A 17,989-nucleotide genomic window follows, 5' to 3' on the forward strand; every position below is an offset into this window, starting at 1 on the left:
ATATGCTTCTGCAAGGGCAGAGAGGTAGAACTCATTAGAATATAAGAGAAGAAGAAACAGAAAAGGCAGAGTACCTGTGAGAAAAACAAGAGCATCCATCATGTGATTTGGGGGAAGCTGTGTTGCTCAGTGGTAAGGAACCTGTTACTGAGGCTATTATTGTACAATATCAAAATGACCTTGAATTCCATTTTACATGGTTAAGCCAAGTTTAAGAATGTGGAAGGAATCAAATGTGTATATTGTCATTGCCCCTCAAATCGATGACTGCAGGAGAGGACCAAGGTCAACAGACATTTTGCCTACTGCTTTTGGATGGTATTCAGAGTGCTTGGGACATTCCAGCTCACAACAAATAACGCCAGTCAGCCTAACTCATAGGATTTCAGAGTTAGAGCTTGTCCCAGTTCAAAAGTGTGTGAAACCAGATTAACAGTGCGTACGCTTAATCCAATCCAGGTACAGCAAAAGTCACACCCCATTATAAAGAATTGCTTTCTACCTTAATGAAAGGCAAATCCTCTAAAACCCCCAGAAAACTAGCAGACTCAATACCAGTCAAATCCCATTATCCCCACACCAAAAGACTATGCAGCTCCTGAGCTGTTTTGGAATTTTATACTATTGAATATATATGAAGTAAACAGGCCATAGTCCTGGCATATGGGAATCTTTTTTCTTAATGAGAATCTTCTCATTTTTATTTTAATGAGGTTTGGTATCATGTAATTGTAGTCTGAAATGTAAGATAAGAAAATCTTTCAAACCACTTTTGTATGCATGTGTGTGTGTGTGTGTGTGTGTGTGTGTGTGTGTGTGTGTGTGGTAGTTCATTGAAAACATCTGTTTTGAAACTGAGGGCACTTCTGACTTGAGTCAGTGAACTCATTCTCCAACAAGAGGACAAAGCTACTAAAGAAGGAGTAGTAGTTTAAGACAGAAAGCTGGCACCAGCTATAGAGACAATCTGACCAACACTGAGAACCACTACTAAATGCCAGGCACACTGGGAAGTGCAGAGACACAGAGTGAATTAAGGCTTTGTCCTTGCTCTCAAGAGGCTTAAGGTGCCCGATTCAAGATGGTGGAGGAGTGAGACGTGGAGATCACCTTCCTCCCCACAAATACATCAGAAATACATCTACATGTGGAACAACTCCTACAGAACACCTACTGAGTGCTGGCAGAAGACCTCAGACTTCCAAAAAGGCAAGAAACTCCCCACGTACCTGGGTAGGGCAAAAGAAAAAAGAAAAAACAGAGACAAAAGAATAGGGATGGGACCTGCACCACTGGGAGGGAGCTGTGAAGAAGAAAAAGTTTCCACACACTTGGAAGCCCTTTCACTGGCGGAGACAGGGGTGGGCGGGGAGGGAAGCTTCGGAGCCACGGAGGAGCCACGGAGCGCAGCAACAGGGGTGCAGAGGGCAAAGTGGAGAGATTCCCGCACAGAGAATTGGTGCCAACCAGCGCTCACCAGCCTGAGAGGCTTCTCTGCTCACCCGCCAGGGCTGGTGGGGGCTGAGAGCTGAGGTTCTGGCTCCAGAGCTTGGACCCTAGGGAGAGGACTGTGGTTGGCTGTGTGAACACAGCCTAAAGGGGGCTAGTGCATCACAGCTAGCCGGGAGGGAGTCTGGGAAAAAGTCTGGAACTGTCTAAGAGGCAAGAGACCATTGTTCCAGGATGCGCGAGGAGAGGGAATTCAGAGCACTGCCTAAACGATCTCCAGAAGACAGGCGCAAGCTGTGGCTATCAGCGCGGACCCCAGAGACGGGCATGAAATGCTAAGGCTGCTGCTGCAGCCACCAAGAAGCCTGTGTGCGAGCACAGGTCACTATCCACACCTCCCCTCCCGGGAGCCTGTGCAGCCCGCCACTGCCAGGGTCCCATGATCCAGGGACAACTTCCCCAGGAGAACACACGGCATACCTCAGGCTGGTGCAACGTCACGCTGGCCTCTGCTGCCACAGGCTTGCCCCGCATTCCGTACCCCTCCCTCCCCCCGGCCTGAGTGAGCCAGAGCCCCCTAATCAGCTTCTCCTTTAACCCCGTCCTGTCTGAGCAAAGAACAGATGCCCTCAGACAACCTACATGCAGAGGCGGGGCCAAATCCAAAGCTGAACCCCAGGAACTGTTCGAACAAAGAAGAGAAAGGGAAATTTCTCCCAGCAGCCTCAGGAGCAGCGGATTAAATCTCCACAATCAACTTGATGTACCCTGCATCTGTGGAACACCTGAATAGACAATGAATTATCCCAAAATTGAGGCTGTGGACTTTAGGAACAACGACATATATATATATTTTTCCCTTTTCTCTTTTTGTGAGTGTGTATGTGTATGCTTCTTTGGTGATTTTGTCTGTATATCTTTGCTTTTACCATTTGTCCTAGGGTTCTGTCTGTCCATTTTATTTATTTATTTATTTTTAGTATAGTTTTTAGCATTTGTTATCATTGGTGGATTTATTTTTTGGTTTGGTTGCTCTCTTCTTTCTTTCTTTTTTTATTACTTTTTAAGTTTTTTATTTTTAATAATTACTGTTTATTTTAATAACTTTATGTTATTTTACTTTCTTTCTTTTTTTCTCCCTTTTCTTTTGAGCCGTGTGGCTGACAGGGTCTTGGTGCTCCGGCCAGACGTCAGGCCTCTGCTTCTGAGGTGGGAGAGCCAAGTTCAGGACATTGGTCCACCACAGACCTCCTGGCTCCATGTAATATCAAACAGCGAAAGCTCTCCTAGAGAGCTCCATCTCAACGTTAAGACGCAGCTCCACTCAATGACCAGCAAGCTACAGTGCTGGACACCCAATGCCAAACAACTAGCAAGACAGGAACACAACCCCACCCATTAGCAGAGAGGTGGCTTAAAATCATAATAAGGTCATAGACACCCACTGGACGTGGTCCTGCCCACCAGAAAGACAAGATCCAGCCTCATCCTCCAGAACAAGGGCACTAGTCCCCTCCACCAGGAAGCCTACACAACCCACTGAACCAACCTAACCCACTGGGGGCAGACACCAAAAACAATGGGAATTACGGACCTGCAGTCTGTGAAAAGGAGACCCGAAACACAATAAGCTAAGACAAATGAGAAGACAGAGAAACACACAGCATGAAGGAGCAAGGTAAAAACCCACCAGAACAAACAAATGAAGAGGAAATAGGCAGTCCACCTGAAAAAGAATTCAGAGTAATGAGAGTAAAGTTGTTCCAAAATCTGGGAAATAGAATGGAGAAAATACAAGAAATGTTTAACAAGGACCTAGAAGAACTAAAGAGCAAACAAACAATGATGAACAACACAATAAATGAAATTTAAAATTCTCTAGAAGGAATCAATAGCAGAATAACTGAGGCTGAGAACGGATGAGTGACCTGGAAGATAAGATAGTGGAAATAACTACTGCAGAGCAGAATAAAGAAAAAGAATGAAAAGAACTGAGGACAGTCGCAGAGACCTCTGGGACAACATTAAACGCACCAACATTCGAATTATAGGGGTCCCAGAAGAAGAAGAGAAAAAGAGAGGGACTGAGAAAATATTTGAAGAGATTATAGTTGACAACTTCCCTAATATAGGAAAGGAAATAGTTAATCAAGTCCAAGAAGCACAGAGAGTCCCGTACAAGAAAAATCCAAGGAGAAACACGCCAAAACACATATTAATCAAACTATCAAAAATTAAATACAAAGAAAAAATATTAAAAGCAGCAAGGGAAAAACAACAAATGACATACAAGGGAATCCCCATAAGGTTAACAGCTGATCTTTCAGCAGAAACTCTGCAAGCCAGAAGGGAGTGGCAGGACATATTTAAAGTGATGAAAGGGAAAAACCTACAATCAAGATTACTCTACCCAGCAAGGATCTCATTCTGATTTGGCAGAGAAATTAAAACAGACAAGCAAAAGCTAAGAGAATTCAGCACCACAAAACCAGCTTTACAAGGTATGCTAAAGGAATTTCTCTAGGCAGGAAACACAAGAGAAGGAAAAGAGAAGGAAAAGAACTACAATAAAAAACCCAAAACAATTAAGAAAATGGTAATAGGAACATACATATCGATAATTACCTTAAATGTAAATGGATTAAATGCTCCAACCAAAAGACATAGACTGGCTGAATGGATACAAAAACAAGACCTGCATATATGTTGTCTACAAGAGATCTACTTCAGACCTAGGGACACATACAGACTGGAAGAGAGGGTATGGAAAAAGATATTCCATGCAAATGGAAATCAAAAGAAAGCTGGAGTAGCAATTCTCATATCAGACAAAATAGACTTTAAAATAAAGACTATTACAAGAGAAACAAGGACACTACATAATGATCAAAGGATCAATCCAAGAAGAAGATATAACAATTGTAAATATTTATGCACCCAACATAGGAGCACCTCCATACATAAGGAAAACAGCACCTCAATACATATGCTAACAGTCATAAAAGGAGAAATCTACAGTAACACAATCATAGTAGGGGACTTTAATACCCTAATTTCACCAATGGACAGATCATCCAAACAGAAAATAAATAAAGAAACACAAACTTTTAAATGATACATTAAACAAGATGGACTTAATTGATATTTATAGGACATTACATCCAAAAACAACAGAATACACTTGCTTCTCAACTGCTCATGGAACATTCTCCAGGATAGATCATATCCTGGGTCACAAATCAAGCCTTGGTAAATTTAAGAAAATTGAAATCGTATCAAGATTCTTTTCTAACCACAATGCTATGAGACTAGATATCAGTTACAGGAAAAATCTGTAAAAAATACAAACACATGGAGGCTAAACAATACACTACTTAATAACCAAGAGATCACTGAAGAGATCAAAGAGGAAATAAAAAAATACCTAGAAACAAATGACAATGAAAACACGATGACCAAAATCCTACGGGATGCAGCAAAAGCAGTTCTAAGAGGGAAGTTTATAGCAATACAATCCTACCTCAAGAAACAAGAAACATCTCAAATAAACAACCTAACCCTACACCTAAAGCAATTAGAGAAAGAAGAACAAAAAAAACCCAAAGTTAGCAGAAGGAAAGAAATCATAAAGATCAGATGAGAAATAAATGAAAAAGAAATGAAGGGAACAACAGCAAAGATCAATAAAACTAAAAGATGGTTCTTTGAGAAGATAAACAAAATTGATAAACCGTTCGCCAGACTCATCAAGTAAAAAAGAGAGAAGACTCAAATCAATAGAATTAAAAATGAAAAAGGAGAAGTAACAACTGACACTGCATACAAAGGATCATGAGAGATTACTACAAGCAACTATATGACAATAAAATGGACAACCTGTAAGAAACGGACACATTCTTAGAAAAGTACAACCTTCCAAGACTAAATCAGAAAGAAATAGAAAATATAAACAGACCAATCACAAGCACTGAAATTGAAAGTGTGATTAAAACTTTTCCAACAAACAAAAGCCCAGGACCAGATAGCTTCACAGGCAAATTCTATCAAACATTTAAAGAAGAGCTAACACCTATCCTTCTCAAACTCTTCCAAAATATAGCAGAGGGAGGAACACTCCCAAACGCATTCTACGAGGCCACCATCACCCTGATACCAAAACCAGACAAAGATGTCACAAAGACTACAGGCCAATGTCACTGATGGACATAGATGCAAAAACCCTCAACAAAAACCTAGCAAAGAGAATCCAACAGCACATTAAAAGGATCACACACCATGATCAACTGGGGTTTATCCAAGGAATGTAAGCATTCCCCAATATACGCAAATCTATGTGATACACCATATTAACAAATCGAAGAAGAAAAACCACATGATCATCTCAATAGATGAAGAAAAAGCTTTTGACAAAATTCAACACCCATTTATGATAAAAACCCTTCAGAAAGTAGGCATAGAGGGAACTTACCTCAACATAATAAACGCCATATATGACAAACCCAGTCAACATTGTTCTCAATGGTGAAAAGGGAAACCATTTCCGCTGAGATCAGGAACAAGACAAGGTTGCCCTTGTCTCACCACCCTTATTCAACATAGTTTTGGAAGTTTTAGCCATAGCAATGAGAGAAGAAAAAGATAAATAAAAGGAGTCCAAATCAGAAAAGAAGAAGTAAAGCTGTCACTGTTTGCAGATGACATGATACTATACATAGAGAATCCTAAAGATGCTACCAGAAAACTACTAGAGCTAATCAATGAATCTCGTAAAGTAGCAGGATACAAAATCAATGCACAGAAATCTCTTGCATTCCTATATACTAATGATGAAAAATCTGAAAGAGAAATTAAGGAAACACTCCCATTTACCATTGCAACAAAAAGAATAAAATACCTAGGAATAAACCTACCTAAGGAGACAAAAGACCTGTATGCAGAAAACTATAAGACACTGATGAAAGAAATTAAAGATGATCCAAACAGATGGAGAGATATACCACATTCTTGGATTGGAAGAATCAACATTGTGAAAATGACTATACTACCCAAAGTAATCTACAGATTCAATGCAGTCCCTATCAAACTACCAATGGCATTTTTAACAGAACTAGAATAAAAAATTTCACAATTTGTATGGAAACACAAAAGACACCCAATAGCCAAAGCAATCTTGAGAAAGAAAAACAGAGCTGGAGGAATCTGGCTCCCAGACCTCAGACAATACTACAAAGCTACAGTAATCAAGACAGTACGGTACTGGCACAAAAACAGAAATATAGATCAATGGAACAGGATAAACTCATGCACATATGATCACCTTATCTTTGATAAAGGAGGCAAGAATATACAATGGAGAAAAGACACCCTCTTCAATAAGTAGTGTAGGGAAAACCGGACAGCTACATGTAAAAGAATGAAATTAGAACACCTCCTAACACCATACACAAAAATAAACTCAAAATGGATTAGAGACCTAAATGTAAGACTGGACACTGTAAAACTCTTAGAGGAAAACATAGGAAGAACACTCTATGACATAAATCACAAGAAGATCCTTTCTGACCCACCTCCTAGAGAAATGGAAATAAAAACAAAAATTAACAAATGGGACCATAAATAAGATGAAAAGACAGCTCTCAGAATGGGAGAAAGTATTTGCAAATGAAGCCACTGACAAAGAATTAATTTCCAAAATTTATAAGCAGCTCATGCAGTTCAATATCAAAAAAACAACCCAACCCCCAAATGGGCAGAAGACCTAAATAGACATTTCTCCAAAGAAGATATAGAGAGACTGCCAACAAACCAATGAAAGGATGCTCAACATCACTAATCATTAGCATAATGCAAATCAAAACTACAATGAGGTATCACTTCACACCAGTCAGAATGGCCATCATCCAAAAATCTACAAACAATAAATGCTGGAGAGGGTGTGGAGAAAAGGGAACCCTCTTGCACTGTTGGTGAGAATGTAAATTGATACAGCCACTATGGAGAACAGTATGGAAGTTCCTTAAAAAACTAAAAATAGAACTACCATATGAGCCAGCAATCCCATTACTGGGCATATACCCTGAGAAAACCATAATTCAAAAAGAGTCATGTACCACAATGTTCATTGCAGCTCTATTTACAATAGCCAGGACATGGAAGCAACCTAAGTGTCCACTGACAGATGAATGGATAAAGAAGATGTGGCACATATATACAATGGAATATTACTCAGCCATAAAAAGAAACGAAATTGAGTTATTTGTAGTGAGGAGAATGGCCCTAGAGTCTGTCATACAGAGTGAAGTATGTCAGAAAGAGAAAAACAAATACCGTATGCTAACACATATATATGGAATTAAAAAAAGAAAAAAGGTAATGATGAACCTAGGGGCAGGACAGGAATAAAGATGCAGATGTAGAGAATGGACTTGAGGATACGGGGAGGGGGAAGGGTAAGCTGGGACGAAGTGAGAGAGTAGCATGGACATATATACACTGCCAAATGTAAAACAGCTACTGGGAAGCAGCTGAATAGCACAGGGAGATCAACTTGGTGCTTTGTGACCACCTCGAGGGGTGGGATAGAGAGGGTGGGAGGGAGATGCAAGAGGGAGGAGATATGGGGATCTATGTATACATATAACTGATTCACTTTGTTATACAGCAGAAACTAACACACAATTGTAAAGCAATTATACTCCAATAAAGATGTTAAAAAAAAAAAGTGGCTTAAGGCTATCTCTAGCAGGACAATAGAAAATATCTAGATCACTTCTTATTCTTTTGTGAAGGGGAGAAGAGCCACCAAATAAATCCTATCTTATGAGGTCACTAATCTTTGAACTCTAGACATTGGAGGTTGGATGGTTGTTAAATATTATATAATTCAATGTCCACATTTTACATACAAAAAGAAACCCAGAAAAGTGAAAAAAAATTATCTAAGATTGCAGGTTTGGGGCTAGAACCCAAATTTCCTGACTTCTAATCAAGTGCTCTTTTCTCTATATCACACTACCTCTCTTAGAGGTCAAAGGACTTTTCTCTTCCCATAGTTAGGCTGCACCTAATTATATCAATTAGACTCAGACCCACAGGGCTCATGTTGCTCTCCCTTTACACTCTCATCTTCAAAATGTCTCCTTCATAGTTTCAATTTAACAGATAATATCTAAAAATTTTAAGGACTTACTTGGGCATAGGTGGAAGAGAGACTACCAATGCAATTAAGGCATACTTCTTTCCTCTGAGCAATGTATGTAAATGTAAACATCTGGTGCAGTATTCTCAGACACCCAAGTTATATATGTGAAACGCATCACCACCACCCACTCAAGTTTTCTAATGGGAATCTCCCTTTTAGGTCAATTACTCCTTAATTCTCTAGGTCCTGTGGTAAAATCTTGAAGCTATTTTTGCTATTCTGGCATGAGAGTGAGAGTATCTTGCTTTTAATCCTTGTTCTACCATTAACCAATTAGTTTTGAAACCCTGGGCAAGTCCTACCTCTCTGAGCTTCATCTCCTCAGTCAGTAAAATGACTAGAGCACCAACTTGCTGTGATTCACCTTCTTTGCAAAACCAATCAAGTCCAAGGTGCTAGGCATAATCTTTCTTTCAGTCTTTCTTTTTCTCCTTTTCTCTCTTTCTCCCTCTCTTCCTTCCTTCCTTCCCTTCTTTCTTTCTATTTATTTATTGCATATCTCTCAGATTTCTCTCTCCTCCATGTTCATCATAGCCAAGCCCTTCTTTTTTGGATTATTGCTAAACAAGCTATCAAGCTCTTCCGTGTAGATATGACTTGTTAAAAATGATTTTAAACAAGAGTTAGCCCAGAGGTATACAGGTTAGACTGGAGGCTAGAAAACTAATTAAGAAGCCTTTAGAATAAAGATCAATCTCACACCAAAAGCCTGTCATTCAAATCCCTCAAAAGCTGGCTTCCGTTGGCCTTCCTGCTTTTACTGCACATGACTCCTCAGCACATGGCCTTTATGTATCTAGTGCTGCTGGTTCTATCCTTCCTACGAGGAAAGTGCTTCCTTTTCCTGAAGTTATTTCCAATAGCTTCTTTAAAATCAATTTCTTCCATGGAGTCAGTAATGTTTCCTTTCTCTTAACTTTTATACACATATTAACAGTGCCAACAATAATCCCCTTTTCTAACTCCCTCTAGTAAATATTGTTAGCATAAAAAAAGATGAGATGTAAAAACTGTTACCATTAACAGAAGAATGTATATAAAGGTTATATAACCTATTTTCTTTATTATCTCTTCTTGTTTCCTTTGCAAATTAAAATAAGCAAATGGTTGTTGACCTTTTTGGTAGAGGATTAATATATACTTTAAACTGCTTTAGAATATGTAATAGGAAAAATATTACCATGCATTTTCTTGGCTCTACCAACATTCTGAAGATGTCTGGACAAAAGTATATGAATTGTTACTAATTAATACATGTATAATTTAGGCAAATATTCAAACAAGCAGTGAGTAATGTTATATAAATGCTTGTAGAGTAACTTATTACATTAAGAGATAAGCTCTGAAGACTCTATTTACATTTCAGTTATGAAACAGTCAGTGCCAATCTGACCAAATGCGTGTCAATGTTAGTCAATAACAGCAGAGAAGCATTTGGGGAAAACTTAAAGTTTTATTTTCTCTCTTTCAGATTCTCTTATTGCTAATTTGAATACCTTCTTCAGAGAAAGGCCACAACTAGAGGAGTAAAAGGGTTTAATGTGGCAAGAGCAAAGTAGTACTGTCACATCCCATCAATCCTCTCAGCGCCCACTCTCCGAGAATATTCACTGCATTGGTTCGTGCCGACTCCAAAAAAGATTGTCTCAAGAAATGAATTTCAAGCAGTTTTGGGTCCCATCACTACTGTCTATTTGTTGTAACTGAAAAAAATATCCACTATATTGCAAAAAGATTCTGTTATCCAGTATTTGTTAATTATGATTGAGACCAGAAACATACAAAGTTTCAAAGAAAACAAATGAAGGGAACATCTGAAAGTAATTTTCCCCCATTCTTTGTTGTTCTGCTACTCACGGCAAATCTTCCAAACTGGAGGCTTCATGTCTTGGATCCAATAGATCATAACCACATTCATTGTAGATTTCCAAATAGGAAATGTGCGTTGTATATATTTTGCTGCTGTCCTGATTGGGAAAGAGAAAGACATTATTAAATGGCTATAAATCACGATTCGGCTTAGAGAAAGATGAACACATTTATCACTAGTTTCCTCACAGTTTCCCTCCTTCTCTCTCACTTTGTATGGTTTACATTTTCAGTTCGTGACACTTTCAAGTTGCCAGTTACCATATGTATGAGGCTTTTTTTTCCCCCAATAGCCAACACCCATGATTACAAGCAACTTCAGTCTGTTATTTTTTATTAGTTCCACATTATACATAAAAAGTCAATATACACTTAAAATGAGCCAACTTGGTTGCAGAACTGTATAACACACCATTTTTTACTTTCCAGACAGAAAAAAGAACAGAATACAGAATTCTTCAGTTTAAAAATTTCAGTAGCCAAAGAGTTACCATCTTCAATCATAATTCCTTTTTAACTTTTCTAATATTCAAATTTCCAATGACAGATAACAGACAATAAATAGATATGGAAAGTGAATTCCAGGGAACATAAATAGTTTAGATCAATCAGGTAACAGTAAGAGTGAACACTAACAGTTCACTACCTGTACCTTACCTGTTGGGTTAATTTTCCTTGCCCAAGTGGCTAATTAGGGATATTCAACTGTTGGTTAGGGAGAGGTATTTTCTGTGGGTCATTGCTGAAATGCAATAATATAGGCATCAATGTAATTAGGATAAAAGTCAAGGTGACTGGTCCTACTCTCAGTTCTGCCAACAGACAAAAAGGACCCACTCCCTCTGAGATGGAATAAAAAAGGGAATTTTTTCAGGTCTCGAGAAAATTCCAAGCTCACTTTTTCAATACCAAGTATCAATAATAGCACTTCTTGTTTCCCCCAAAACACAAATGCTTCCATTTCTCTGAATATTAGAGTCTTGCTACTTATAAGAGGAGAATATATTTGTGTCTTCTGGCAAGAAGGTCGGCAGATTGTCAGAGTGGATATTCACAGAGAGGATTCTCATCTATATCCAGGACAATCCATCTGACAGGTGTTATTCAAAGAAGGAGAAGACCAAGTCACAGAGATGGGGGAGAGAACAGTGGCCTGCAAATCCAAAGCTGGAATGCTAGTCATACTAGCTCTGAGCCCCTACCAAGTCAGGCCTCTGTTTCCACACTCATTAAGGTGAAGAAACTGGATAACTACTCCCTCGGCATTCTTCAGATTAAAACGAATATGATTCTCTGGTCCTAAAATGTCTCAAACTATCCAAATAAAGACACTACCATTTCATAAAAATGAAATAATACATGAAAAACTAAGGCAGCCCTCAGCCAGCACATGACTATAGTGAAACACTCAAGCTACAGCTGAAATTCCATGTTTGGTGTTCTGTGAAGGTGACAGCACGGACTGAATCTTTACTAATCAAGTTTTTCCCAACCAAATGCCAGAAAGCCTGTTGATGTGGGTGACTCTGGCTGCTTATGCTGACAAACAGTCTATCAATTATATTGATAGAGCTATCAACAGTCTATCATTGCTAAAGTAACCTCATTTAGTAATGGCATCATATCAGCATAATTTTGGGGATTATAGCTTGAATTAGTGCAGGAATCAGAGGCTACAAATAGTAGACAGACTGAGTGGTCTTTAGTCTAATCCAGTGTTTCCTAAAATATTACTTAAAATACTTGTGGAAAAAAGTGTTCCATGATCAGCATACATACTGTCCATCTCTGAAAGATTCTCAGAGCAAGTTAAAGCCCATGGGGAATCACTCAGCAACATCCTGAGATCCTGTTTAAAACAACATATTTCTAAAACTTATCTGAACATATGTGAAATATCCCATAGATTACGGTTTGAGATTTTAGCATACGTTTATGAGTTCCTCTTAGCATCAGACAAAACTGGGTTAGAACACTGGATCTGCCTTTATAACTGAGTGATCCTGCACCCTTAACCTCAGTTGTTTAATCACGAAATTGGGGATAATAACCTTTAGAATATGGCAGAACTGCTGTGACAGAGGAATAAGGTTCTGTATTTTAAATCCTACCAAAAATGTGTGGCCTGCTAATAAGCACCAATAAATCATTGCTGTTGCTGAGGTTATTATTATTGCTGTTATTATTATTATTATTATTTCTGAAAGCCTCCAAATAGAGAATTCAGTATGTGAATACAAAAGGAAAGGAAAAGAAAGGCAAAAAGAGCAGCCAACTTCTACGTTCATCAGCAGTGGAGAAACTCTCTTCTTTCAGAAACTAGAAGAAATAATAAAAAGTCAGGAAAATGGCAAGTCCATTGCCCAGAGATGATAGGGATAATGCCTTTGGCTCCTCTGGCTTCTGCATTTTCTGGGCTTTTGTTGGAATACACACTTAAAATTCACTGAGCTATGTGGCAGCTACCTTTCCTTATTACTCCTTTTTTACTCTTCAGGACTGCCAGACTGTAATGTAACACACATGTTTGCTGCAGACAGCCTTCTCTCTTGCCCCCAAACAAGTATGAACCTTACGATACTCAAAAATAATGAGCAGTGATTTCTAAAATAAATGGAATCAATTTTCTTCTTTTAAAATCTTTGCAAATGTGCTCCTATCACACTCACAGGCATTTTAGGACCCAGTATGCACTAGTTCTTAGTTTATCTTGAAATAAATACATTGCATAAGTCAAATATTTCCTTTAAGGATTCTGGAGAGCACCATGTGTCCTCTAAAGTAATCAACTGGGAGCATCTGAGTACCTGTCAGCATTTTTCCGCTAAACAATGAGGACAAACTTTATGAAGAACTACAAAGTTGCCTCTGACTTGTTTCACCATAGCTCAGTCGGGTTATAACTAATGTGTTGTACCCCATTGTGTTAATCTGCTCGTCTACAAGGAGTTGTCCTGGCTATAAGCTGATCTGATGGGCTCTCTCCAAACCAAGAAGTTATTTAGAATCATTTGGAATGAAATGGGGTTTAGAGTAATGTCAATGACAAACAGATATAAAATAATGAACCCAACAGATGGTAGGTACTTGGGAGATATTTAGACTTTTAAAACTGTATTTTGGTAACCACAGACAAAATTTAGAAAGAGACAAATAGATTTTCTATTAGGAAAGAATTTGTTTATTCTGTTTAACTTAATCAGGGGAATTAGCTTCATTTGTTCTAAGTTTCAAAGGATTCTTTGAAATTGTTCAGCAATCATTTGGCCACGTGCATATATATATGGATATTAATGGCAATAGTAATAACTATCATTTTTTGAGCATCTCCTATGTGCCAGGAACTGGACAATATCTTTAAATACAGTATATTCAACTCTCACAGCTACTCCACAAGCCTGAGGCATTAAGGAACTGCCCAAGGCCACATCCTGTGAGTAGTGCACTTAGAACCAGGTTGGCCTGCACCAACTTCAATGATTTTCCCAAGACAGCACGCTCCCACATTAGGCCACAGCAACAAAAACTATTAGAAATTATATTCCCAGTTGGCGAAATCTGGGAACAAAACAGAAGAGCTAATGTCAGAAATAAATGAGTAAATGAAAAGAAAGGATTTGGATCCAACATATACACTATACGCTACCCTTGCTTTTCCAAATTTTCTGGCATGCAGAGCTGGCATGTTTGCGCTAGTGAGTGATGAGCTGAACTAATGGGTAATTGCTACTTTATGGGTGGAAATTAGAATTATGCAGATCTCAGCAACTTCTCATCTTTGCAACTCAGAATACAAGCAGCATACAGTTGAGATATTTTGGAAAGACTGTTACACTGACCTAGTTAGGACATTTGTTATACAGAATTGCTACAACCAAAGAATTGTTGGAACTAGTAGGGACGCTGGAGATCCTCTAGTACAATTTAGTCCCTACTTTCACAGAGGGCAGAACTGAAACCCAGAGAAGTTAAGTGACTCATTACATAGAGTTTGTTTAAATACAACCATTAAAATAAAGCCAGTCTGATACCCAGAGGCAGGGTATGTAGTGGTTAAAAAGCACAGAGTTTGGCATCACACAGACCTGGGATGGAAGCTCCAGATCAGCTACTTATGAGGATGCAGAGGAAAATAAATATATCCCAAGACTCAGTCTTCCCAACTATAAAATGGGGATAGAGGTACCTACATTGTTAGTTTTATTAAATCTTGATAAAGCAACAGGCATTTGGAACCATACAATAAATGATGCATATAATATAGATAGGAAACTCCCCTTTATAATAATATTAATTGCAATAGGATTTTTACTGTGGTAAATTCCTCTGGGCTTCCATTAAAAGTGTGAAAAAGTACAACCACATTATCCTATTCAGTGCTTTAGTAGCTAAAACAAAGGTCCATTTTGGCAAAAGGATATTCTTCAATTTAATGACAAATATAAAAGTTGGTAAAATGTGTTTTAACCTCCATGGGTGTATCAGAACAAACTCCCTTTGAGCCTTTGCTGTAGTAGCATCCCCTTTAATGAGAAGCACCTTCTGGATTTTCACCTCTTCAGCAAAATCCCAAACTTTCCTTAAATGTAAATGCCAGAGTTACTACACAATATTTCCTCATTTAGGTATAACAAAATGTCACGATAAATTTTCCGCCCACAGTAAATTTTTGCTGAATATATCAAATATAAAATGAACTTAAAGCTTCATACCTTTTGTAATTGCTCAAAAATGTATGACAGTGTCCTTGGGATAATGCCTCTGTCACTGTAGCGCTCTGCCCCACCTGTGATGGTGAATGTCTTACCGCTGCCTGTTTGTCCATATGCAAAGATGGTACCATTGTAACCTGACAGTACACTACATAAAGAAATAGCAAACTTTTAATATCAAAATGGCTAATTGCATTTGTATTAAATGGCTGGTATTCTAAGAGCAACTTGATTCAACACTACTGAAAAGACACTTATAGAAATATCTATAAAAATATTTATGTATGTGACTATCTAGCTAGAAATTATTTTTTATCTAGGAGTCTCAGCACATCAATCCTTTTTTCTGAGAGAGGACCTATAACTCAAATGGGATCCAGTCATCTTAAATATTTTCTTTATTTCAAATTATTATTTTAGAATACAATTGACCCTTGAACAACAGGGGTTTGAACTGTGTGGGTCCACTCATAAGCAGATTTTCTTCACTAAATACATACTACAGTACTACACGATCCTCAGTTGGTTGAATCCCCAGATGCAAAACCATGGATACAGGGGGATGGCTGTAAAGCTATACTTGGATTTTCAACTGCGGGGAGGGTTGGTGCCCCATCCCCTGCATTGTTCAAGGGTCAAATGTAGTCTACCCTTTTATATTTACAAAAAAGTTGCAAAGATAGTACAGGGAGTTCACATATATCCCACAGCTAGTTTCTTCTATTGTTAATATCTTACACTAGTATTGTACATTTGTCACAATTAATGAACCAATTGAAACATTATTACAAACTCTATAAAAATCTCCTTACTTTTTAATCTAATGTCTCTTTTTTCCCAGGTTTACTGAGATATAATTGACATATAACATATATAAGATTAAGGTGTGCAATGTGATGATTTGACACGTATATATTGTGAAATGATTACCACAGTAAGTTTAGTTAACACATCCATCAACATATCCATCACCTCAAATACTTGTGGAAAAAAGTATACTTTGTGGTGATAACATTTAAGATTTACTCTCTTAACAACTTGTAAATACATAATACAGTACCGTTACCTACAGTCACTGTGCTGTATATTAGATGCCCAGAACTTACCCATCTTTTAACTGGAAGTTTATACCCTTTGGCCAACATCTCCCCATTTCCTCTACCCCATAGTCCCAGGTAACCACCATTCTACTCTCTATTTTTTTTCTCTTTTTAAAATTTTTATTTATTTATTTTTAAATTTATTTTTGGCTGCATTAGGTCTTCGTTGCTGCGAGCAGGCTTTCTCTAGTTGTGGCAAGCGGGGGCTACTCTTTGTTGCAGTGCACAGGCTTCTCATTGCAGTGGCTTCTCTTGTTGCAGAGCATGGGCTCTATGCAGTGCACAGGCTTCAGTAGTTGCAGCATGCGGGCTCAGTAGTTGCGGCACGTGGGCCCTAGAGCATGCGGGTTTCAGTAGTTGCAGCGCGTGGGTTCAGTAGTTGCAGTGCGTGGGCTTCAGTAGTTGTGGCACATGGGCTTAGTTGCTCTGCAGCATGTGGGGTCTTCCCAGACCAAGGATTGAACCCGTGTCCCCTGCATTGGCAGGCGGATTCTTAACCACTGCACCACCAGGGAAGTCCCATGTACTCTCTATTTCTATGAGGTTGTTTTTATAGATTCCATATATAAGTGAGAACATATAGTATTTGTCTTTCTCTGACTTATTTCACTTAGCACAGTGCTCTCAAGGTCTATCTATCTTGTCACAAAAGGCAGGATTTCCTTCTTTTTTAAAGCTGAATAATATTCCATTGTGAAAATATACCACATTTTATCTATTCATCCATAGATAGACACAAGTTTTTCCATGCCTTGGCAATTGTCTTGGAAGTGCAGATTATCTCTTTGAGATAGTGATTGCATTTCCTTTGGATATATAGTTGACCTTTGAACAACTTGGGTTAGAACTGTGTGGATCCACTTTGACATAGATTTTCTTTTTCAATAAATACAACCAGCCCTCTGTATTCAAGGGTTTCATACCTGCAAATTCAACCAACTATGTATTGAAATTTCCATCCAGGGTTAGTTGAATCCACAGATTTGAAACCCACAGGATACAGAGAACCAAATATGGGACTTGAGTATTCATGGATTTTGGTAAATGCAAGGGGTCCTGGAATCAATCCCCCACAGATACTGAAGGTATACCCAGAAGTGGGACTGCCAAATCATATGGTAGTTCTGTTTTTAATTTTTTAAGGAAACTTTATACTGTTTTCCATGGTGGCTGCACCAACTTACATTTCCAATGACAGTGTACAAGGGTTCCCTTTTCTTCTCTTGAAATCAGGTAGTATGATGCCTCCAGCTTTGTTCTTCTTTCTCAGGATTGCTTCAGCTGCTCAAGTTCTTTTGTAGTTCCTTACAAATTTCAGGATTTTTTTTCTATTTTGGTGAAAAATGCCATTGAAATTTTAATAGGGATTGCATTGGATCTATAGATGGCTTTAGGTAGTATGTTCATTTTAACAATATTAATTCTTCTGATCCAAGAACATGGTATATCTTTCCACTTATTTGTGTCTTCTTCAGTTTCCTCTTCAATGTCTTGTAACTTCCAGTGTACAGATCTTTCACCTCCTTGGTTAAATTTATTTCTAAGTATTTTATTGGTTTCGATGTTATTGTAAATTAAATTGTATTTTTTCTTTCTTTTTCAGATATTTTGTTGCTAGTGTATAGAAACACAACCGATCTCTGTATTTTCATTTTGTA

At 38.2% G+C, this 17,989-nt stretch overlaps 1 protein-coding gene across 1 annotated transcript in view; it reads right to left on the minus strand.

Moving 5' to 3' along the window:
• Positions 1–17,989, minus strand: part of KIF6 (kinesin family member 6) — a gene marked incomplete at its 3' end in the record, with an annotated part of 371,372 nt that overhangs the window by 277,276 nt on the left and 76,107 nt on the right. Inside the window, exons 4-5 of the mRNA XM_082848404.1 lie at positions 15,232–15,379; positions 10,508–10,617 (exon numbers count right to left, since the gene is read on the minus strand). Coding sequence (XP_082704530.1) covers positions 10,508–10,617; positions 15,232–15,379 — 258 coding nt within the window. The remainder of the gene's footprint in view (positions 1–10,507; positions 10,618–15,231; positions 15,380–17,989) is intronic.

Source organism: Leucopleurus acutus, assembly GCF_964270905.1.
Source record: "Leucopleurus acutus genome assembly, chromosome: 10".
Taxonomy (NCBI): Eukaryota; Metazoa; Chordata; class Mammalia; order Artiodactyla; family Delphinidae; genus Leucopleurus; species Leucopleurus acutus.